The 24,706-nt window shown below is 36.0% G+C and overlaps 1 protein-coding gene across 1 annotated transcript; it reads left to right on the top strand.

Annotated features, from left to right (window-relative positions):
- Nucleotides 1–21,359: 21,359 nt before the first annotated feature.
- Nucleotides 21,360–22,578, top strand: LOC131030901 (N-terminal acetyltransferase A complex catalytic subunit NAA10). The gene has a single exon (XM_057961854.2). It carries the CDS (start codon nt 21,596–21,598, stop codon nt 22,169–22,171), a length of 576 nt encoding a protein of 191 aa, XP_057817837.2. The 5' UTR covers nt 21,360–21,595; the 3' UTR covers nt 22,172–22,578.
- Nucleotides 22,579–24,706: the final 2,128 nt, after the last annotated feature.

Below are 24,706 nucleotides of genomic sequence, written 5' to 3' on the forward strand. Positions count from 1 at the left end.
TGCAAATATGTACATGATGGAATGCAATATTTTTGTTCTTTTATGTTTTATAATGTTATGAAAATGCAAATGTGAATGTATGAAATGCAAATGATTATTTACATTATGAGAATGTAAAATGTGCTAACATGTGTTGTGTGTAGGATGTGATGCAATTGTGATATCTATATGTATGTATGAAATGCTTATATGTGGTAATGCAGGTGCAAACTACATGAAATGCAAATGTTTTTGGCGTGTCATTATACTCAGTCATGTGAGAGCAGGCTACACAGACTCAAGAAGGACGATGAAAGTCAATCAAGAAAGGGGGATGGAAGATAGAAGATATGAAAGTGAAAGAGCTTCTTGTGTGTTATCATCATTGAGCTTTATTATGGCAACTAGGTTATGACAATCGAGGCATATGTTCGACCCAGAAAGTCATTGTACCTATTTGCATGGAGATAAGACAGTCACAAACAAGGAATGCCCCAGTTCACACTAAACTCACAGTGTCCTCATATCCTTGGACAAGTCATAGCATTACTAAGAGACAATCCACAGACAACAAAGAAAAATAGGTGACGATACCCCATCCTCGCCTTTCTAGTCAAAGACATCCTGGAGATAAAATCTCTAGTCATAGACATCCTGGAAAAGCTAAAAGACATGTCACCAAAAAGATAAAAATCAAAAGAAAACCAAGACTCGACACCAACATCCACTGTAGTCCTCAAGTTTTGTGTCTCTTGTCACTTGTATAAGTCTTATTTGATTGTGATCACAATGTTTACTTTCACAAAAATGATAGATAGCACTGAACCATATGTTATCTAAGTCTGTTGAAAGATTTGATTTGCTGAAGCCCATTGTTGCTGTTGTGTCTCACCTGAAATTGACTGAATCCATGAAATGGATACTTTATTGTGGAGAAGATGGAACTTTATTGCGTATTGTGCATGGATAAACTAAAGAAAAGTGGAAGAAATTGTACTCCTCGAAACATGTGATGTTCTTAGTTCCACGCCCATTACTAGACGTAGGATTTGCCTTAGCCACAGATAGGAGTTGATTTATTATGGATGAAAAGGGATGAAAAAAAATGTTTATTATGAATGGCGAACCAATCTTGGGTAGATCAATAACAAGCCATGATAGGGACGGGTAAGTTTATTATGAATGAAGAGGTTGTGAGTGTGTGCAAAGTGAAAGGATGAGATGGAATCCTGAAGGAGGGAGGAGCAATGTCTCTACGCATGGCGCTGGTAACCCAGTTTTCACCATGGTACTTGCCCAGGGCACCACCGAAGTGGTTTTCACTGTTGGACGAAATATTTTTCTTTACTTTTTTTGTTGTCACAAGGTGCCTGTTTGCCAGGTTTTTACCAAATAACAATTTTTATTTTTATGATTTTTTTTTGTATTTTTTGAATTTTTTTGTATTTTTGAATTAGGATACTCTGAAGAGCTATGTGTAAAACCCGTGAAGGTGCATGTTGTTGATAGGATCCTCTAAATGTTCACCCTCTATGGTTGAGAGCTGATATGCCCCAGATCCATATGCTGCTGTAATGATGTAGGGACCAAACTAGTTTGGTTCGAACTTGCCCTTCTTTTCTTTGTCTTGCTGATTTTTGGGGTTTTCTCTGAGAACCAAATCACCTACCTCAAATGTGCGAGGCTTGACTTTGTGATTGTAGCTGCGACTCATTCGTTGTTGATAAGCCTTGAGATGATTAAAAGCAGTTTGTCTTCGTTCATCCAATAGTTCAAGTTCTTGTAAGCGAGAGACCCTATAGTCTTCATCACTGATAATGTTTTGCAAAGAGACTCGTAAAGAGGGTAGCTCGACCTTAATAGGCAAGATGGCTTCAATACCATAGACAAGTGAATAGGGTGTAGCTCCTGTAGGTGTGTGGACACTTGTGCAGTAGGCCCAAAGTGCGGGATTAAGTTGGATATGCCAATTACGGCCAGCATCGTCGACTGTCTTTTTTAAGATTTTAAGGATTGTTTTATTAGACACCTCAGCTTGACCATTACCTTGGGGGTAATATGGTGTGGAGAAATGATGGGAAATATGGAAACGGTCGTAGAGTTCACGAACATCTTGATTTTTGAAGGGACGCCCATTATCGATGATAATGGAAATAGGAATACCGTATCGACAAATGATATAGTTAAAAATGAATGTAGCAATTTGTTTTCCAGTGAATTGCATGAGAGGCACGACTTCGATCCATTTTATGAAATACTCTGTGGCAGTGATAATGAATTTATGACCGTTGGAAGAAGGAGGGTGAATCTTGCCTATGAGATCGAGTCCCCACTAACAAAAGGGCCAAGGAGTTGCAATTGGTTGAAGTTCTTGTGCTGGCGCATGAATGAGGTCTCCATGAAGTTGACATTGCTTACATTTCTTGACAAACTGATATGAGTCTTTTTCCATATTGGGCCAGTAATATCCAATCCTCATGAGTTTCTTGGCTAAGGTAGGACCACTTGAATGTGGACCACATATCCCTTCATGTACTTCTTGTAATGCAATCTGAGCTTCGTCGCTTTCCAAACATCTAAGAAGAGTGCCATCTAGACCTCGACGGTATAGGACATTGGCTAAAATGACATATCGAGAAGATTGGCAAATGAAAGTGCGACGTTGATTATTGGATAGATCGGGAGGTAGGGTATTGTCATGAAGGTATGTGAAAATGGAACCATATAACTGGGACTCAGGACCGACGACACATATCATCTCAGTAGAAGTGATCTCATATGAAGGAACCAAAAGGTTATCCACCAAGAACTCATAGCAGGTCTCATTCAGAGGTAGATCGATCAGTGAAGCAATTGTAGCCATGGCATCTGCGGCTCGATTCTACTCTCTTGGTATCTGCTCAAAGTCTATCTTTGTGAAATGTTGTTTCAAGTCATCCACCATTATTTTGTAAGGCATTAATTTCTCATCCTTTTTTTGGTAATCATCAGTTGCTTGACGAATTACAAGTTGAGAGTCCCCAAAAACACAAAGTTCCTAGATCTTCCACTGAACTGCAATCCGTAATCCAGTTGTTAATGCCTCATATTTCGCTATATTATTAGTGCAGGGAAATGATAATCGATATAATTTTGGTATAGAATCCCCTTGAGGAGTTATGAAGAGGATGCCAGCTCCTGCCCCATGCTGTGTGTATGAGCCGTCAAAGTATAGTTGTCATGGCTTTGCATGTGACACTGTTAAAATGGATTCATCTGGAAATTCTGAAATTAGAGGAACACCATCTATCATGGGAGCATCTGCTAATTGATCTATGATGGCTTGTCCTTTTATTGCTTTTCTGTCCACATACTCAATGTCGAATTCACTCAGGATCATTACCCATTTGGCTAGTCGCCCAGTAAGTGTTGCTTTATTGAGAAAGTATTTCAATGGATCGATCCTTGCAACCAACTTAGTCTTATGAGTTAGCATGTAATGTCGTAATTTCTGTGAAGCAAAGACCACAATGAGACATGCACGTTCAATTGGTGAGTGGGATCAATTAAATAAATAAAATATTTATTTAATTTAGGAAAAGGGATAATTTAAATAAATAAAAGTATTTATTTAAATGAGAAATAAGGCTAGAAGAGGATAAATGAATTAATTAAATAAATAAAGATTTATTTAATTAATAGAAGAATTAGGCTAAAGTAATTAAATAAATAAAATATTTATTTAATTAGACATGACAATTTTAGGTGTCTACAGTTCCTATTTTGCTTGATTGTGTTATTTCATTGTTTGTTTGTTAGAATTCTTTGATTAGATAGGGATTCATGATTTCCCTTTGATTCTAATTGATATTTTATAAGATGAATTTTACATGCTACAACAATAATAGTTAAGAAGCCTCAAGAAGGACAAATACACATAAATAGGGGAAAAACATAATGACAATATCTTCACATAAACTTCTACAACGAGGCACAACATATCCTCTCGTTGGAGCAACACAATTCCATCCTTAAACAATAAGGATTCACTCAACTTGGTAGAGCAACATTACAAAACCTCAATTGACAAGTACAAAACTTCTTGTTGGGGCTCAAATGAATTCAAATACATCAAATATGAATATCATCATGCCCCAAAAATATCAAACACATCATATCAAAGCCTCTAGAGTTAAGACAAATTAAAAAAACCAACTTAGAAGGGTCAAAACTGACAAAAAGACTCAATGATACCATAATGGCACTTTTGTCACCCAGAGTGACGCTTTTGTTGCATAAAATGATGCTTTTGTTCATTGTTTTAGCACTTTTGTAATAGGATGCAGAAAACTAAAAAACGAAACCCAAAATGATCCATACTTGCCCATATGTGGACACACACTTCACAAAGGCACAAAATCAGCCCAGAAAGCCCAAAAACCTAAAATAAAATAAAAATAAAGCTTTTACTAAGGCCAATGAGTCTCAAGTACATTATTTAATCAACAATCACCGACAATACATTGCATAAACTGAGACATAGACACAACCCCTCCCTAAACTTACAATCAGGAGAACAAATGATGCAAGGAGATCCTAATACATGATACACAAGGCCAATAAACCCTCAAATAACTCCAAATCAAAACCACAATGCATTCATAGGAAAATCCAAATCAACATAGCAACAAACACAAATGCCCTTTTCCAAAAATGCACACACATAGATTCATAAAATCATACATAAATCTTTTCCCCAAAATATTCTTCCCAATAGCTGATAAGAGAATAATCATTCATTTCCAATCTCCCCAAACACATTTATAGGCACTGGCAAACAATCTTTTTGAAACAAAACTGAGAATAAGGTATCCAAAAGCCGACTTGGAAAATTGAAGCAAAGGCAAAAGAAATTTGATGAAGAGAAACTCCAAAACCAACAAGCTCTCAAATGCCAGTCCAAAATCAAAACCCAAGCAAGAATCCTTCAGACAACTCCAAGCAATCTCCAGGAAGCCAAACAACCAACCCCCATGAATACACATGCAACCAAATTTATACAAATCAAAACAAAAACTATAGAAACCATCGACCAATAGAAATATTCCTAAAAACTATATATTATACCTACCATGCATGAAAACAAGGTAAGTATTATTTAGTTCAATATTATTTATTTACCCCACTCAAAATCAACCAATAGAAACAAGGGGTAGGTAAACTTTATAATATAACCAATTATGCAAATAATAATAATGTAATAACATAAATGGGGTAATAACAAATCGAATCCCAATAAATAAATAAATAAAAGCTTAATAAATAGAAACTCATAATTAAATATAACATCAAATCAACAATAAAGCATAAATATTAAATAATAAATAAATAACCATTAAACAATAAATAATTAATAAAGAATTTAATCAATAAATCAAACTCTATTAAATAAATATAAAATCTCAACAATAAATAAAAATCACTAGTCAATTAAACAATAAATAAACCAAATAAATAAATAGCCAATAACAATAAGTCAATTAATTAAATAAATCAAGCTCAATTATGCATTAACCAAGCCAATAGAAATAATATTAAGTAGCCAACCAAATAATAATTAAATAAATCAACTTTAGTATTAATACTATAATAATTAAATATTAATTACATATAAATCACATACTCACAACACCTCAAGCAACCCGACATAGGGTCAAACGTTGACACAAGACTCTAACCACCAACTTGCACCACGACACAACTGACAAGGTGAACTACTTAAGCCTAAAGTGTGTGAGGGAAACACATGTCGTCTCCAGCAACTTGCCATTGGGATAGGACACGCTCAAACCTGTAAGACCAGGTGGAGTCGATGTTCGATACCTGCAAACTTGCATCCATCACTAAAACACAATACAATATATGTATGATACATATACATCGTAAATGATCAGACAAGTGATAGAGAATCACAACGTCATATAGTACTTGTAATGAGTGGTATGACATCGTCTCAAATCACAAAGACACTAGAAGACAATCACAAACATCGTAGCATCAATTCAAACATCAAAATCATAGAGTAGGGTTAGCGCAATCCTAATGTCATCAAAATCCCGTAAGCAATATGATCCATCATGAATAATGAACACATATAAATCATCAAATATAGATCCATCTTCATATCCAATTCAATCATGAAATAGGGCTAGTAAATAACATGATACCAACAAATCATCATAAAGTAGACTAAGATAAATCAATATAATCCTCTGACGTATAGAAAGACAAGATGACTTAGGGAGGGACGTGTTGATGTGTTTTTTATGCGTGAAACATTTCAAAATAAAGTACCAAGGTAATTTACCTCTCTTGAACAAAATCACCTCAGATGCTAAGAATGAGATCAACTAAAATGATTCCAAGGTTTCTACATGTCAGGTCTTGACGAGTGGGTAAGTTCAGTGGTTGATGTGAATTGTTGTGTTTCACTTGGGGGCTTACGCAAATGTTTGGATTATCATGAATGATGCGAAATAGGTGTGCTGACAACTTAAGATTTATCAATGTGGCTCTGGATTTACTTCTTACTAAAAAAGGGGGAAAATAATAGGGTTAAGGAAATCTATTCTAAGCCTAGGAATGTAGGAAATGATGAATAGATCTAGTGGAATCAAACTAGGAAAGGTCTCACAATCAGGTATTGGCACAAGCTTAGTGCAATCATCTAAGGTATACTTAAAGATTTTCAGACTATTACCATCAAACGTAGACACCATCCAAGTTGATGCTTGTCAATGAACGTGTAATAGTTGAAGTTATGCTTACTCAAATTCCAGTTGATCACACAAGGCACACTTACCAGCGGCAAGAGGCTAGTGGTATGGATTAAGGATTCCACACAAATATACTCAACAAATCTTCCACTCAATCTAACATACATGAAAATAAATTCTAATCTAACTTGGAGGAATTGAGAACCATGAATGCAAATACAACACTTGAAGAGCAAAATCACCAACAATTGAACAATGATTAGGATTCAAATAGTTGTAGCATATACCAACAAATCTACAAAAACTCTCTCTTACAAATGAGAGACAAGGGGGCATATATAGAGTCTCTTACAAAATGGATGGCCTAGATTGATCTAAGATCAATGGTTGAGATCATGCCAACAAAACCCTAGAAGTTCCCTGATTAGGGTTACATAAAAAATGGCGCCACCAACATATGGCCCAATGAAAAGATACCTAGTCATCATATAGGGAATCTTCTAGAAGATTCCTCCCTGCATCTCTCTCTCTCCTAGCATACTTCAAGAATCTAGCCAATACTAAATCTAACTCCTCCATGGAAATGCTAGGCAAGGTATCCTGCTGTAAATCAATCACGTCCAGTGAATTTGAGCAAGCATTCAAAGTGTTCTCCCATTCTGGCATGAGCTTTTGCAAACTATGAACATGAATCAACAAAGAGACCAAGTCACCTATCTGACTCTTCTTCAAAGAGTCCAACTGGAAAAAATACATAAATTTCATCTTGTCTCTTAATTCGGCTAAGTGTAAACCACTAGCATCACTAACATCAACACCTAATAATTCCTCAATCGAGGTAAGGATCTTCATCTGAATGTCTTGAATTAATCCTTCCATCTCCATACAACTTGATTGGGCACTCTCATAAGTTGATTTATTCACAGCTAGTGAACAATACCAGCCATGGAAATCATATATGTCTCCACTGTGCATAATGTTCTCGCTGACCAAGGTGGAACTAGGAATCTTCTTCAATGCCTGGAGGCATGGAATAGTCTTGTCTTGAATAGGTCATAATTCTTCCCAAACTCCCTCAAAATATTGGATTTGGAATATAAGCCATGTTGTCCTATCATATGCATGAACAAACTGAGTAAGGAAATCATCTGCCTACTTTCTTGTGCTTTCAATCTACTTTTCCACCTTTGAGTGTGTACCTCTCGCTACCTCGTAGTCTGAATGTATGCCATGATCAACTGCAATAGGGGAAATAAGGGTGGGATCTCCACACCTTGTCCTTGCAATATATTCTTTGAGTCTAATATTTTCATCTCTGTACCTTTCATTCTCTGCAACCGCTCTGTCTAACCTTGCATTGATTGCTTGGAGATTGTCACCAATCTCCTGGAATTCCTGCTCTGTGGATGTCTGACTAAGGGCGACTGAAGTGATCTGGAAATCCATAGGAGTAGCAATGTCTGCTATCATGCCTACAATAGGAACAACAATCTGCACAATCCGCATTCCTGTCTCATCTCTAGCTATGTGCGACAAAATCTCTGCTCTCTTGGGATCCTTCTTCTTAGCACTCCTAACTAGGTAGTCATCAATATCATCAATAGGCTGCACCTCTATCATTTGTTTACTTTTCTCCATACTTCTCCTCAACCATTCAGGAATAGCGACCATTTCCATACCATCATCAAGACATATTTTTTGATCAAGTTCTTTCGGTGCCAAGATAACATCATCATTGTCATTAGGATTATCCCTAGTCCAATCATATACCTCATTTCCCAAACTAACTTCCAAAAGGACAATAGGGGAGTCCAGATGATCATTATTCTCATTGGGAGGTGCAGATGTTACTGTGGCATGGAATTCCTGAATATTCTCTGGTAGTATCACTATGTTGGAACACTGTCGAGTCTCCTTGTTCTGTTATGTTACTTCAATCACTTCAATTGATGAGACACTAGGAGGGGGTGAAGGAACGATAAGTGGAGTGATAGTCTTCTGTTTCTTCTTCACATTCTTAATCTTCTTCCCTCTGGCCTTGACTTCTCCTGGCATGTTCTTCCTTCTCTTGGGTGCTTGACTCTCTTCGTCTGCATGAATCCTGACATCACTAATAGTCCTCTGATCATCCTCGGAAGTAGACTCTTCCGGTTTCATCTTTTCATAAGTGAAGGGAACACCCATGTCAACTAACTTATTCATCTGTATATCCACCCATAGGTGGGAGAAATTCAAGACCTCTCTCATCAATATATTTAGGTCAATCTCTTTTGACTCTAACCAATTAGGCAATAGGGTTGCCTTCTTCATTTCACTCTCATACTGTGGATGTATATGATCTCTATCATCTAATACCTGATTAGGAATGAGGAAAAGTCCACACTTCCTCATAAAATCCACTGACATTCTGGACCACATTCTTCTCTTCACTGCTTGCTCGTCCATCAAGTTAGCCCAATAATCTTCTATGTCAACCTTGTGAGTGAACTTCTCTCCTCTGATCCTTTCGACCTTCTTGTCTGGATCGATTCTTTCTCTCTTCTTTCTCTCTTCTTATATGTAGCAAATCGATAGAATGCAAGCTCCTCACTCGCAGTGCTGGCGGCTATGGCGGATTGGCAAACTTCTGACGTCTTCCCAATTGAAATAGGGAATGTCATGCTTGTCCTGTGCTTCTCTCTCTGGATAACATCGAACTCTAGAAGCTGTCTCACCACTTCCAACAATATCATTCTATCAGTTGGATACTTAGGAAGTCTATAGGGTTCAGATTAAAACCCATGAATCCTGAGGTAGGTGAAAATAGGGAATTGTATATACCATGATCCATACTTTTCTATCAACTCTGTTTCCTCCTTGGACAATATTCTGTGAACTCCGCCTTGCAACATCCATGTGATGTACATAGTGAATGCATCATTCACTCTCTTATAGTCTTCAATTCTATGCATGCTCAACTGGGGGTAGCATTCATAACTCTTAAATTGTCCTTGCCCATTCCCGACTTCACCTTTGCATATCAATCCTCTGTATAAAACAAACCATACAAGTAGGTACACCAGGTAAGAAGTCATGGCGAATGACTTGGACTGCTCTACATTCCTCAGCTAAAAATCTAGATTGTGACTTATAATCTTGGACCAATTCACTAGTGTTCCTCTAAGATAATCCTAGATGAGGTAGAACATCCATCCATCAAATATTGCTCCCTGCGGCATCCCCATCACTCCGTTGACTAGGAATATCAAATCACTATATTCCTCCTTAAAATCTATGCACAGAAGTGTCTTGGGAGCCTTGGAATGATGAGACCTAGGCTCAATCATCCACTCTTTGTTAATTAAATTCTTGCATACACCCATCTTCTTCGTGTATCTTTCTGCATAATCCTCCTTGGTCACATCCTTCATGTCTATGCCGCGTGGAATTTCGAACACCTCAACAAGGTAGGTGATGACAACGCCTTTAGGACTCTTGATCATTCTTATGAGCGGATTGTAACATCGTGCACATTCCAGGCTAAGCTCACTGCACTGTATGGACTGTGGAAATCCAGTGGCATGGAAAATGCCACTCTTCATAATATTCACATATGCTAGGGAAGGAACCCGATCTCTAACTCCGAACATCCGACGCTGCATCTGGTCGAAGTCCTAAAAATGCATGTTTGTATCAGCGATCTCCTTCCATCTAGATGAAATCTTAAACTCTAGATAAAATCCGATCTCCAGAGTCTTCAACAGTTCTTTCCTTTCCTTGTATCCTGACTTTGACATCGCACATGTACGAAGCTCAAAGTTAGACTTAGGAAAATATTCGTAATAAAATTCCTAACTTTCTAAAGATTTAGCTAATTTAGAGCATGGAGTCAAAAAAATAATCCATACACTTGGTAAATTTTAGCAATTAAGTTCAAAGTGTGACAACACTAAGGCATGGAAGCCTTCCATAAAATTCATTTAATACCTCCTTACGCTTAGAAAATATGCAAGCTAAAATGCAAAGGAGTATACTAGATTGATGATGACTAAGGAAAGGTGTGAAAGGTTGTGTTTTCACACAATGAATGTCTGAAGACACCTTCCGCAGTCAATAATGGAGGTCAAAATTCTGAAGACAACCTGAAAATCAGACTTTTAAAACATGTTGTAATCTTCAGAAATGTGCATAAAATCAATAAAAATCAGTTTTAATGATCAAAACAATCATTTTCTGAGATGTAAGTATGGCTGGTAAAATTTAGTTTTCTGAGGACAAGTCTAAAAATTGAATACTTCAGACTTACCAACACCTTGCAAAGTGGTTTAAATCCCTGAAAATGATGAAAAATTGCTAAGGAAACGACCCCAAGCAAATTCACCAAAATTGGTTAGGTGGCTGGAAATGAAAATTTCTGAGGACAAGCGCTTAACAATTGAGTTTCAAACCTGCAACAACGATAAAATGGTCTTAAAAATGCACAGAAAACTCCATAAAACACCTCCAAATGCTAAATGTTTAAGTTGGAATTGGCTGGGCAATAAAAACTTAAGTCTGAAAATTAATGGCAGCCATTAATGGAGGTCAAAATCTGAAGCAAACCTCAGATCTGAAGTGAATCAATAGGCTGGAAATGATGGCAGCCAACAAGAATGCACAAAAATCACCAAAATATGGCACCAAATCACCTCCTTAGCAAAATTGAATTTTCCCAACTATGGCGCCAAACTGAAATTTGAAGATTGATGTCAATGGTAGCCTTGATCCGCAGTAGCAAGGATGGCAACAATCTGAAAAATCGCCCAAGTTGGGGTTGGATACCCCAAACACAAAAGATCGCCTTCCTTAGCAAAAATCAAAATTTTCAGAATTCTGAAAAATGTTGTTAATGGTAGCAATTTGCAGTAATGAAGGTTTGAACAACAAGCAAAAATGGTGGAGAAAAAATCGCCCAAGTCTCCAAAGATGAAATTGCCAATTTTCACCAAAAAATGGTAAAGATTGAAAAAATTGCCAAACTTAGCAAAATCGAAATTCTGAAACTGGTCTTTAATGGCAGCCAAGAGGAATAGATCAGCAAGCTGGAAAAAATGGAGGAAAAAAAATCCTCAATCCCACACTTCACAAAAATGCCTTGCTAAAAATTCACCCAACTTGGAGAAAAATCGCTTTCATGGAGACACTTGGTAGAAATAATAATAAAATAATGCTAAGTCTCCTCTCATATACTTGCTTTCACCTCTCACTTTTACCACACAAGCAATGTGGGATAAAACACTTGTATAAATACTTGCTTGATGAAAACCTAACTTGCTTCTAGAAGGTTCAAATATTAAATGATTATTGCAAGTTATTAAATTTGCTTTTAAATTTTAAACAATCATTAATAATTATTTAAAAGCAATTAAAAATTGGGGCTTACTTATTAAAATATTGCAAATTAAATCCAAAATAAGCCTCTAGGGGAAAATCGATATGGGTTGGGATTGAAAAATCCCTTCAAAAATCATTAAAATGCCAATTTTCATCCCATAAGGGAAATTCGACCCATGCTTGGACAAAAATCCATGCATAACTTCATCAAAATGCACACAAAAAACCTCCCAGGGGAAAATCGATATGAGTTTGGACAAAAATCCAGACAAAAATTCACTCTAGTATGTAAAAATCACCCCCAAGGGAAATTCGATATAGGTCTGGATAAAAATCCACACTCAAAAACTCACTTAACTTGGAAAAAACCTCCCTGGTGGAATTTTGACCTTAGTGTGGATGAAAATCTGGACTCAAAACTCTTCAAAAATATTCCCAGTGGAAAATCGATCCCTGTTTGGATGAAAATCTAGACAAAAAATCCTTACAAATGCTCTCAGGGGAAATTTGATCCCTGTCTGGATGAAAATCCGGACAAAAATCCTCACTTAGTTGTCACAAAAATCCTGGTGGAAAATCTACCCAGGCATGGAATTATCCTCGCACTCCAGTCCGCACTCCCGGTGGAAAATCGATGGCAGTCTGGATAAATCCTGACACTTAGCCAAATTTTAGCACTTCTAGGGGAAATTCGACTTGGGTAAGGATAAACAGTGGGGGAAAATAGTAGCCAGTATGGATTTTAGGGGAAACCCATGTGTAGTAAGGATTTTGAGTGGGGGATTGGGTTGGGTAGTCTGGAATGTGAGGGGAAAAGCACCTCTAGCATGGAATTTGACCATTTAACCCTTGGAATATGAATTTCCCTTAGGATTTTATCATTCTGACCACTCAAAATCACTTAGAAACATTAAATTTACACTGGTCTTAGGCTAATTTCCCAAAATATGAGCGAAACGCTAGGAAAATATTGGAATAAAGTGCGAAATCAACTTAAATAATACCTTATGAGCGAGAAAACAACTCCAAAAGGTCTGTGACTATCTTGGCACTTTAAAATCATTGATGCGCGTGTTTTAAAACATGTTAACGCTTAATAGGTCTACACTTAGACAAAAAAAACTTAGGATCATTAAAATATCAACTTTTGCAACTTGATCCTATAACATCAAAAACCCTAGATGGCACTAGGCATGATCAAAACTCCAATACTCGGGCACGGGAAATGCAAAATTGCCCACTAAGTAGCCAAAACCCTAACCTAACAACACAGAAAGCTGGCAAAGAGGGGGTCCCCATTAGCAATGGGGCGATGTGTGAAAAGGTCACAACAGGACGTTACATTAATCTTCCACCACAACTCCATTGCCAACTCTCTTCTTCATGGAATATTGATTGGTTTGGAACTAGAATTAGTTTATTTGTCTTCCCCCATGGTTTGAGTGAAAAAGGGTTGTGTATTCTTTTGGTTGCAATCACAGTACACAAGAAAGTTTGATATTTTAGTCTAGTTCTCTACATGTATTGCATATTTATGTTTTCCATTTGCCTAGTGGTCAACATATAACTTGTTTGAATACAATGAACATAAAACTAGAAATTGGTCTGGTTGAATGCTTGCTTGGTTTGAAGTCTTAAACTTCTGTCCTCTTGTTTGATCTATAATTGAAATTAAATTGTGTGAATTGATTCATGTGTGAGATGAACATTTGGATTTTATGGATGATAATAAATTATAATATGGTAATAAGTTTTACAGTTGATTGATTTATATTCTCTTGTTTTGATAACCTAATTGGTGAGACCTACACCATTTAATGCAGTGCTTGCATGTATTTGTGGAGGAAGAGACTAGTAGTTGGGTAAACATCACATGATAAAGTTAAGTTGTCAAGGAGATATAGAAGGCATATATTTGTTCATTGTGACACTTGATAATGCATTTACTTTATAAACAATTTTATTTTAGAAAAAAACACATTTATTATGGGTGGTTATTTCACGTGTAACTGAGACAATCAATATATGTTTTTAAATGTCATATATATTGAGGATAACTAAATTGTATATTTTCTAAATGTGGATTGAATATTACATGTGGAGTTCAATTTTTTCGAATAGAGAATTTGCTAATTAGTTTAAGGTTGTAATGGGATGTCTCTTTTTACCAAGTGGAAGCTACACTAGGACATAATCATGACCATAGAGACCTTGGGTAGTGATTTGGGTCAAGTCAGTTGTTGAAAGAGTTGGATTCAACAAATCATTAATGAAAATAAAATTTACCATAACCTAAAGAAGGTGGTTTGTAAAAAGAAACGCTCCTTGATGATCTAGTGATAGGTTAGGAGATATAACATGCCTAGGAAGGTGAGCTTTAAATATTATATTTGCTTTTACATGTATATTAGTGTATTCTTATATGTTAATAATTTATCAATTTTATTATAATTTTTACATTTGGAGATTATGTTATTAAACTTCACTAAGGCAATGTACCAACATTTTTTTTACTTCTACATTTTTTAATTTAGTTTCAAAGGAGAAATATACATATCATCTTCTATGGTCAAACTTATGCAATCTCTAAACCCTACACATACATAGATTCAAGGGAGAAACATACATATAATCTTTTGTGATGAAACCTATGTAATATCTAAATTCAACATATCCATGGCTTGAAAGGAGAAATATATATCATCTTTAATGACCAAACCTCTGTAATCTCTAAACTCGACACATCCATGGGTTCAAAGGAAAAAGGTACATAAAATCTTCTATGGATGAACTTATGTAATTTATAAGCTAGATATATATCAATAGGTTCAAAGGAGAAAGATGAATATCATCTTTAAGACATAACCTATTTAAACACTAAGCACTATATGCCCATAGGTTCAAGGGAGAAATATACAAATCATTTTTTATGGCCAAAACTATGTAATCTCTAAACCCTACATTTCAATTGGTTCATTTAGGAGAAATATACATATCATCTTCTAAGACGAAACCTATCTAACTCTAAACCCTACATATCTATATAGGTTTAAAGGAGAAAGATACATATCGTCTTCTATGGTTGAGCCTATGTAATCTCTAGATCATACACATTTATAAGCCAAAAGCAAAAAGTTACAAAGTCATTTTCTATGGCCAAACCTATCTAAACTCTTAACACTACATATCTATAGGTTCAATGGAGAATGATACATATAATCTTCTATGGCCAAACCTTTGTAATTTCTAAACCCTACATATCTATAGGTCAAAAAGAGAAAGATAAATATCATTTTCTATTCCCAAACCTATCTAATCTATAAACCCTACATATCCTTGGATTTATACACACATACACATACACATACACATACACATACACATACACATACACATACACATACACATACACATACACATACACATACACATGCATATGTATATACACATGCACATGCAGATGCATATGTATATACACATACACATACACATACACATACACATACACATACACATACACATACACATACATATACATATACATATACATATGTCATGCCCCTCCATGAGGCCCAACAAATAAAACAAAATAGACAATGAAAAAGTGAATATTTTTATTATTACTATTAAAGATTACATTACACATGCATAGAGATACATACATCAAGATGAATAATGATACACATTTAACATCTAGCAACCATTCTCAAGGCCCCATAACGATGCAACACAAGGTTGAACATCATCCTTAACCCAATAAGGAACTGCTATACAAATAACAACATTGCTCAGTTACAAAGGTACGAGATACATATTACATTGTTGAAGATTACACATAAGAACATCAAATACCATACAATGGATCCTCAAAATACAAATCTCCAAGAGTCCCATGATGGGATGAATACATGAATCTGGTACAATAATAATAGTCTTCAATCTTTTCACGAGCCTCCTCAAACATGCTATGGAAAGAGACAAAACCTAATGGGTGTGAATAACACTCCACCCAACCATGTGGTACCAATAGGTCCACCCCCTGTGCTAGGGGGTATCAACCAGATCCACAAGGAGGAAGACAACATACAAAGGTACCAATCAAGAACCACAAAAGAACCCACAAAGCTATACTCACAAGAGATTCACAGGAGAATCCACAAAACAGAGTACACAAGGGCTCACAAAAGAATTCAACAATATGGAATCTACAAGAGGCTCACAATAGTAATGTCAAAGGAGACACTAAAGTCAATAACCCACTTCTAGAGGCCTAAAGCAATCCACAAAAGGATAAACCAACATAATTTAACCAACCACTTCTGGAGTTCCAAAAACAATTCACGGAAGGAATCAAAAGATGCAAGTTACTACTAGGTAGCAATAGGGAAGAGTGTCATCACTAGGTTGTCATTAGTTACCCTAGTAGGTCTTCACTAGGTCTCGACCCCCATCTTGGGTTACCCTGGTAACCTCTCCTGACCCCCAACTCCCATATAAACACTAGTGGACTACACCAACCTTTCAGAGGGACAAGATTGGTGGAAGCCATTCCAGGCCCTTCTCTACTTACCTCAACCCTATACAAGCACCTGAGCGTAAGAGAGGCAACAAGAATTGATCTTTATTAATGTTATCTAACTACCCACCCAAGTTCATTATTTTATGTTATCACTTGATTACAAAACTCTCATTGAGTTACCCTGGCAACCACTTTGGGTCCCGACCCCCAATGAAAGCCACTCCCCCAAGATTGCACCTAGGAATCCAATCAACACCACGAATCAAACCGAAAATCTCAAGATGGTGATTCACCCAAGTACCATGGCAAGGCTTGACTCTCTTGCTAGAATAAGATAACATACATGGAGAATCCAAGGTGGGCTAGGAAAGACCATCTAGCTTCCAAAACATACAAGACTTGAACAAATTTCATCAAAAGAGAAGCATGACTATACAATAAAGGATCCTCAAGCTCCCTTCCTAAGCCTCTAGAAACAAGTACATAAAAACCACACATTTGAGTATCCCCGCCATGAAAGACAATATTCAAGCAAGGTCTCATAATGCCAACACAAGAAGATCCAAACATAATAAAACACTGAATAGGCCCTAATACCATTATACTTCAAATTAACATTAATTTAAATAACTCATAAACTAAACCAATATAACTCATTTTATTCCTAATATTTGCACCATAGAACTTACATTTCATTATTCAACATTTAAGAAAGTGTAAATCATTCCTACAATTGCTAACATTATGTTGTTCAACCACATATTATAAACCTAAACCAATCTTACCCACGTGATTGTTTAATCAAATAATATAACATAAGGATAAATCTAGATACATTTACTCTTCTCACTAATATATATCCAATTTCCAAAAAGGTTTATATTTAACAAACTTACATACTTATATATATTTGCAAGCAAATCTCTATACTCAAAACTATTAATCTAAAATATCCAATTTAATCCTTTATACTATGTTTACAATGCCTAACTATTATATCCAACATATAACGATTTTTATCCATATTCTATCTTAACAAAAACTTTTTTTTTTCAAACTAAAAATATAACATATTTATCTAAACATTTGACCAATCATCAATTTACATATACAATTGCATTAGCATTTTCAAAATAATGATTTGACATATATATATAATTTTACATGAATTCATTAATAATAGCCAATCGAGAGAGGGGGGGACCCAATTGTGGAGCCCCCACGGTGGTGGTGGAGATCCCACCACTGTGGAAGTCCACGGTGGGGGGTGGGATTTACCCACCATTGTGGGTGCCACGACAACCCTAGAGCACCCGGTAAAACAAGAAATACGCAAGGGTAATTTTTGTAGAGCACGATTTAATCATTATATATATATATATATATATATATATATATATATATATATATATATATATATATATATATATATATATATATATATATATATATATATATATATATATATATATATAACCACAACAACCAGACAAGATACATGGTTTTTTCCATCAGGTAAGGCAGATATAATTTGATAGATTTAAATTTATAAGTAAAAACATAGACATTTAAACAATCGAAATGATAAGACATTTAACATATAATCTAATTTGAAAACACAAAACACTTGTCACACAAAATCCACCAATGAGAATTACAACAATTGAATAATTATTTTCTTGGATCATAAAGGATAAAATTGGACAAGGATACTAAAAGATTTTATAAATGCAACCCAATCTTCCAAATTTCCAGAATTCACAGTAAGCATTTAAATCAGATTCACAATCAAATTCCCATAACCCCAAAATTCCCCAATTCCTTTAAATCCAAAATTCCTGTAAAAAAAAATCAGATGAGTCAGGAATTAAATCTAAACAAACCCCAAATTGAAAGCTTTTCAATAAACCCCCAAATTTCATCAATCTAAAATCTGAAACCCCAAAGATTATCTTCAACATGAAAAGAAATTTAACATGCAAGGTGTAGTTCCTACCTTAAAATGTTGCACAAAAGCAGAGGCAAAAATCCAAAGAAAATCCTTAGCTGTCGTACTTGAAAAGCCAAACAAATCAAAATCCAAAAGCTTCAACAAATTTTCAATTCCCTTTCTCCAATTTTTTTTAATAAATCTAGAATCAACTCCATTTCATTTCCCCAAACAAATTCAAAAAAAATCCTACATCGAGATTTCCCAACCAAAGATTTCAAAAAAATCCTTATCAAAACCATTCCAAAAAATTCATGTAAACCCCCCCTCCCCCCAAAAAAACAAAACAAAACAAAAAAACTTCACGACAAGAGAGCTCCCCTATTACTCAAAAAGCAAATTATATTAATTTCCCCAATATGTAACTTGCAAAAAGGATGCAAGATTCCCATTACTTAACTCCCACACTTTAATTTTGATTTAAAATAAATGAACATTAATTGCCTTTTTAAATAAAATTTCAATAATAAATAACTAATTCCCTTTTTAAATTATTTTCAAAATAGAATAGATTAAATCTCTAAATTAATTGTAGTTACTTAATGTAATATAATATAATGCACTTTTCAATGTTATCAATTAAATTCATTATAAAAGCTTTATTACCACTGATAAGTTAATATTAACATTTTCTTGTTGATACACATAGAATAACATCAAACTAAACACAAGGGTAACTGACTAAGACTAACAAACATGAAAGACCAACATGATTAACACTGACTTAACCGAACAATCCAAGTGCAAGGATACCTAACAAGGATCCCGTTTCGTAGGAACGATGGTCACAACAAGGGTCTGATTGATAATTTTGATTTTCTACTTTACCATTGGGTAATAGAGCACACTCAGACTCGAAAATTCGAGTGGAGTAGATGCTCGGTACCTATAGCTGCATCATAGAGAAAAACGCACACATATACATCTAGCATGAATAGGCACACTAGTGGAGGAGCGTCGTGACAATTTGTTTCCCTCTGAAGTGGGTGATGAAAGATCATCCCCTCACACCCCATATAGATTCATACCCATACAAGTAGACTAACACAAGAAATAACTCATACATAAAGTAAATATGCTAGTCCAATGTCACTACTTAATCATATTATCTAACATCATATTCTACATATATGTGTGTGTGTGTGTGTGATCTTCTATGGCTAAACCTATATAAGCTAAATCCTACCTACATATCCATAGGTTCAAAGGAAAACATTGAAGGAAGATTAATGGTGGTGGAAGATTAGTGCTACAATACACGACATTGAAGGCTCCATGGTTTCAAGACTCAATTCCATCCAAAAGATCGAAAGAAACTAGGACGACAATAGTTGAATAATAAAAATATAGAAGCTAAAACAACAAAGATGAAGCAATGTATGATGACCTCACCTTCTATTTATAGCTACATGAAGGAATAAAGTGATGAAATGCATAAAACATTGAGTTAGACATTGTTTGAATAAATAGGGTGCTTTGAAGATTACAATAAACAAAAAATAAAGAACCCCAAAAAATAGACATGAAGCAATGTTTGACAACCTCACATTCCATTTATAGATTTACAGAGGATCGAAGTTGATTAATAAATATATAGAACCCAAAGAAATGGAGACAAAGCAATGCATGATGACCTCACGTTCCATTTAAAAACCAGATAGATGACTGCAGTCAATTAACAAATATATAGAAACCCCAAAAGTAGAGACAAAGTAATGTTTGATGATCTCACTTTCCATTTAAAGCCATACACAAGAATGGAGTGAACAAATGCCTTTTAAAAAATTAAAGAAAACATATAGAAGTTTAAAAAATACTTGGTTCATTGCCTAAATGAAGTTTAATAATCTTACCTTCAAACATAAAACCCATTCTCCTTATGTTGGTGCTAAGATATTGCTTGAAAATCATGGCGAAAGGCAAGTGAAAATGAACAACTTTCACTGCCAAACCAAATGATCTTTCATGAAGAAGAGAGTTGGTGATAAACTAGTGGTGTAAGATTAATGTTGCAGTATACACCGTGGAAGGCTCCATCGTTTCAAGACATGGTGCCATCTTGAACACTGAAATCTAATGGAGTGTGAAGTAAATGTGATGGTGGTGGTAGTGGAGTGTGAGGCAACATGAGATAAATGTTACCATTTAGGAATTAAACATGCCCATTTGTTGTCTAATCATACAACATGATGTACACACATGAGATATGTTGGTCTATGCCGTATGGGATCCATATGGTCCACCTTCAATCAAATTGAAAATTGTAAGATTGTGGAATCTACTTTGCATGTCATCCTCCAATGTTGACTCATACATCATTGGATAGAAGGTTTTTATATTCATTATGTCACTGCATGTGTGATTGCTGATTTTTTTGATCTTCATCTCACATGATACTCCACATGAACCCCGCAAAATGCGGTCACAAGTTCATATCCCATAGGGGGTAAGGTATGTATGCCTCATTTGTAGCATAGTGAGGTACCTCCAACAAGAAATATGTGGTAGTCCCATATTGCTATAAGCCATATGTAGCCCCATAATATGTGGTCACAAGTTCATATCCTACAAAGGGTAAGATATGTATACATTATTTGTAACATAATTAGATGCCTCCTACAAAGATTACGAAGTAGTCCCATATTACTATAAACAATTTCCAACTTCATATATAAATCACCCCATCATGAGAATCTGTCTTACTTTCTTTTCTCCCCTAGCCTCCATTTGTTTGGAAATTTACATCGATGAAATTAGCTGTTCTCTAGTCAATTTGCTTTCTTTGATTTCAAAGAAATGAAACCCTTCTAAATGTTCCTTCGAACCTAAGGAGATTGGCAAGTTATATTCCCACAGCCAACGTTAAAGAGCCTTCTTTTGTCCAAGATAACGCAAAAAGGTTGAAAGAAAGAAATCCTTCAGTGCGCGCAAGGGTTTCTGTAAACAACTAAAATCTGCTAAATTTAGGGTGCAAAAGCCTTTGCCTTTCCAGCCGCAGCCATGGTTTGCATTCGCCAAGCCACCATAGACGACCTGCTTGCAATGCAAACGTGTAATCTGATGTGTCTCCCCGAGAATTACCAGATGAAGTATTATTTCTACCACATTCTTTCGTGGCCTCAGCTTCTCTATGTAGCCGAGGATTACAACAAGAAAATAGTGGGCTATGTGCTGGCGAAGATGGAAGAGGAGTCCACTGAATGTCACGGGCACATAACTTCTCTGGCCGTTCTTCGCACTCACCGAAAGCTGGGGCTCGCGACGAAGCTAATGAGTGCTGCCCAGAGGGCTATGCACGAGGTGTTTGGGGCAGAGTATGTTTCTCTTCATGTTCGCAAGAGCAACCGTGCGGCATTTCACCTGTATACGGAGACTTTGGGGTATAAAATTAATGATGTGGAGGCTAAATACTATGCGGATGGTGAAGATGCATATGACATGCGCAAGCAGTTGAAGACCAAGGAAGATGCCAGGCATCAGCATTGCGGAGGGTGCTGTGGTGGCAGCGAAGGCGAGGGGAAGGCAATGACTAGTGCAGCGGCGAGTGGGGATAAAAAGGGAAAAGAAGGAAGCTAGTTGTGCTAAGTTGGTTGTGTAGTCATTTTAGTTCACCAGGTATCGTGGGCACTGCTTGATTGCTGAATTTTCGCTTTTGCGGATACTTGGGCAGCAATTGCTAATAGCAAGATCTTATTGTTTAAGTGCAGTTTGTGAAGTGCTGTTTTAGACTTAAATTTTGTTTTTGTGCCTTTGAAATGTAATGGTGTAGGAGCAATCTAATTGAATTGGTAAGATGTTTATAATCTGCAATTTAGAATGTAACTTGGCATTCACAAAATTGTTTTTAAACAGAGATGTAGGTTGTGTTCAAGAGGTTGAGTTGTATTTGCTTGAACAGACATTGATGGTGTAGTCTAGTATTTAGTAGAGGGGAATTTGTCGATGAATCTCATCTCTTGAAATTTTTTAAATGCCTTTATTTATCTGCACGCTTTATATTATTGTGGATGGTCTGGCAGTCTTGAGAAATTTACATTCACAGAATTGTATCCATATTGGTAAATGTTGTTGTACACTGATGAAACTATTGCTGGTATTGAATTGTGTCGATGTCAGATCTTAAATACTGGTTTTGCATGTGAAGGTTATATTTTTTGAAGGAAACTAGAATTTAATTAAGGTTTGAATAGAATTACAACAGTTCCCTTTGATAGTTGAATATACTAGTTTAATAATTTATACAAGTGATGCTTCTGAAACTGACTTTACGTGAGTGCTATGTAATGTCTGCTTTTTGAAATAGGATTTAATAATAAATATAAATAATAAAATAGAATAAAAAAATTAAATTTTAATCAAGTTTAATGAATGGTCAAAAGGCATGAAATGAGTAGTTGCGACTCCCTCAAACATGAGATATAAAAGGGAGAAGAGTTCATTTGAAATGGGACATATGGAGGAAGGAAGAAAGAATGAAGCATATGAATCAAGTAAGAATTAATGGAAGAAGGAGGGAATGAGAAGAAAATAAGGAAATGACTCTTTCAAAGGGCAGAAATTATAAAGGGTTGTACTTCTTCAAAGGGTGGTAATTGTGAAAGATTGTGACTCTTTCAAAGAGTGGTAGTTGTGAAAGGTTGTGACCCTTGCAAGAGGTGTGACTTCTCCCTCACATTGGAAGATATAAAGGGAAGAAGGTTTTATTTGAGGAGGACATCCAAGGGAGATCAATTTGGAAAATAACTTATTATTCTCAAAGGCAGCAACGAAGAATGATGACTCAATTCTTATAAAAAATGGTGAGAAATCATTCCAAGCATCCAAGGATCACTTATCAATCATCACTCACGAATCCATCAAGCAATCATCAATTATCAAATCAAGTAAACAATCAATCAACAATATATCAATCATTACATCATCACTCATCACTCATCTAATCAACAATCACTTAATCATCAATTATCGATTCCACATATCATTCAATCAAAGGAACTCATTCAATTGATCAATCTATCATACAAATATCAATCATTCAACAGCAATCCATCAATTTGGCATAGAATTAATTGTAGCAAATAATAATGGAAGTCATCAATTTGGTAGAGAAATTGATTGTAGCAAATAATAATATTCAGAAATAGAATTGGAGCTGCCATTTGAGATTACATTTGTTAGTACATCAAGATGCATTTACTTGGAGATAGTCTAGCAAATTCCTTGAGAAATTATGTCTTGGATTTGTGAAATGTCTTGCAAATAGGAAGTATGGCCAGCCTTCCAAATTTATGAGAGCGAAAGGATTGGTCATTCTTCATATCAAGTATTCCACGTTGAGATGGATGGACTGGAGGTTTTGCCATGCTTGTGGGTTAGGAGGCTGAATGGACTAGAAATCCACTCCGTGCTCTTGGGCTTTTAAAGAGGACAGTTTTCATGCTTCTTATCAAGCACACCACCCTGAGATGGATGCATTGGAGGTCAAATGGACCAGAAATCCTTTATGCAATCCTGGGATTGATCGAGGACAGATAGCCTCCAAGGTGGAATGAAGGATAGAATGGACCAGAAGTCCTTCCATGCTCTTGCAATTCAAGGAGAACCATCCTTGAGATTTCTGTTTGCAAGCATTTCTAGTGAATTCCTAATATGGTTGACTAAGAAATTCGTCTTGAACCAAAATATTAACGATATTAGGGTGTATTGATTTAGATATGAATGATGCTTATATGGATTTACTATTTAGCTATGAAACCCGGGGACGCGTCCCCTACCTGAAAACCCCCGTCCCAGTCTCGGGGACGTTTCGGGGACTTGGGGACGGCCAGGGGACGTCCACCCCCCCGTCCCCAAATTATCAGAATTTTGAGGGGGTGTCCCCAAAATGGGGGGACGGCTTCCCTAGCTGTGGGGGACGTCTGTATGTCTTGGGGACGGTTGGGGACGGATTGGGGACGGCCCAGCCGTCCCGGGGACGGCTAGACGTCCCCCACATCTAGGGCTAGGGAAAAATATTAAAATAAAAAAAGTCGTATTTTCATTTTTTTTTAATGATGTTTTTTGCGTAATTGAGGGAGTGAAATATCTCATGAAGGGTTTTTTGCCAACAGA

This window comes from Cryptomeria japonica, chromosome 10, assembly GCF_030272615.1.
Source record: "Cryptomeria japonica chromosome 10, Sugi_1.0, whole genome shotgun sequence".
NCBI classification, from domain to species: domain Eukaryota; kingdom Viridiplantae; phylum Streptophyta; class Pinopsida; order Cupressales; family Cupressaceae; genus Cryptomeria; species Cryptomeria japonica.

Bases quoted from the DNA above. Each gene is read 5' to 3' on its own strand.
- LOC131030901 (XM_057961854.2), top strand. From the start codon at position 21,596: ATGGTTTGCATTCGCCAAGCCACCATAGACGACCTGCTTGCAATGCAA.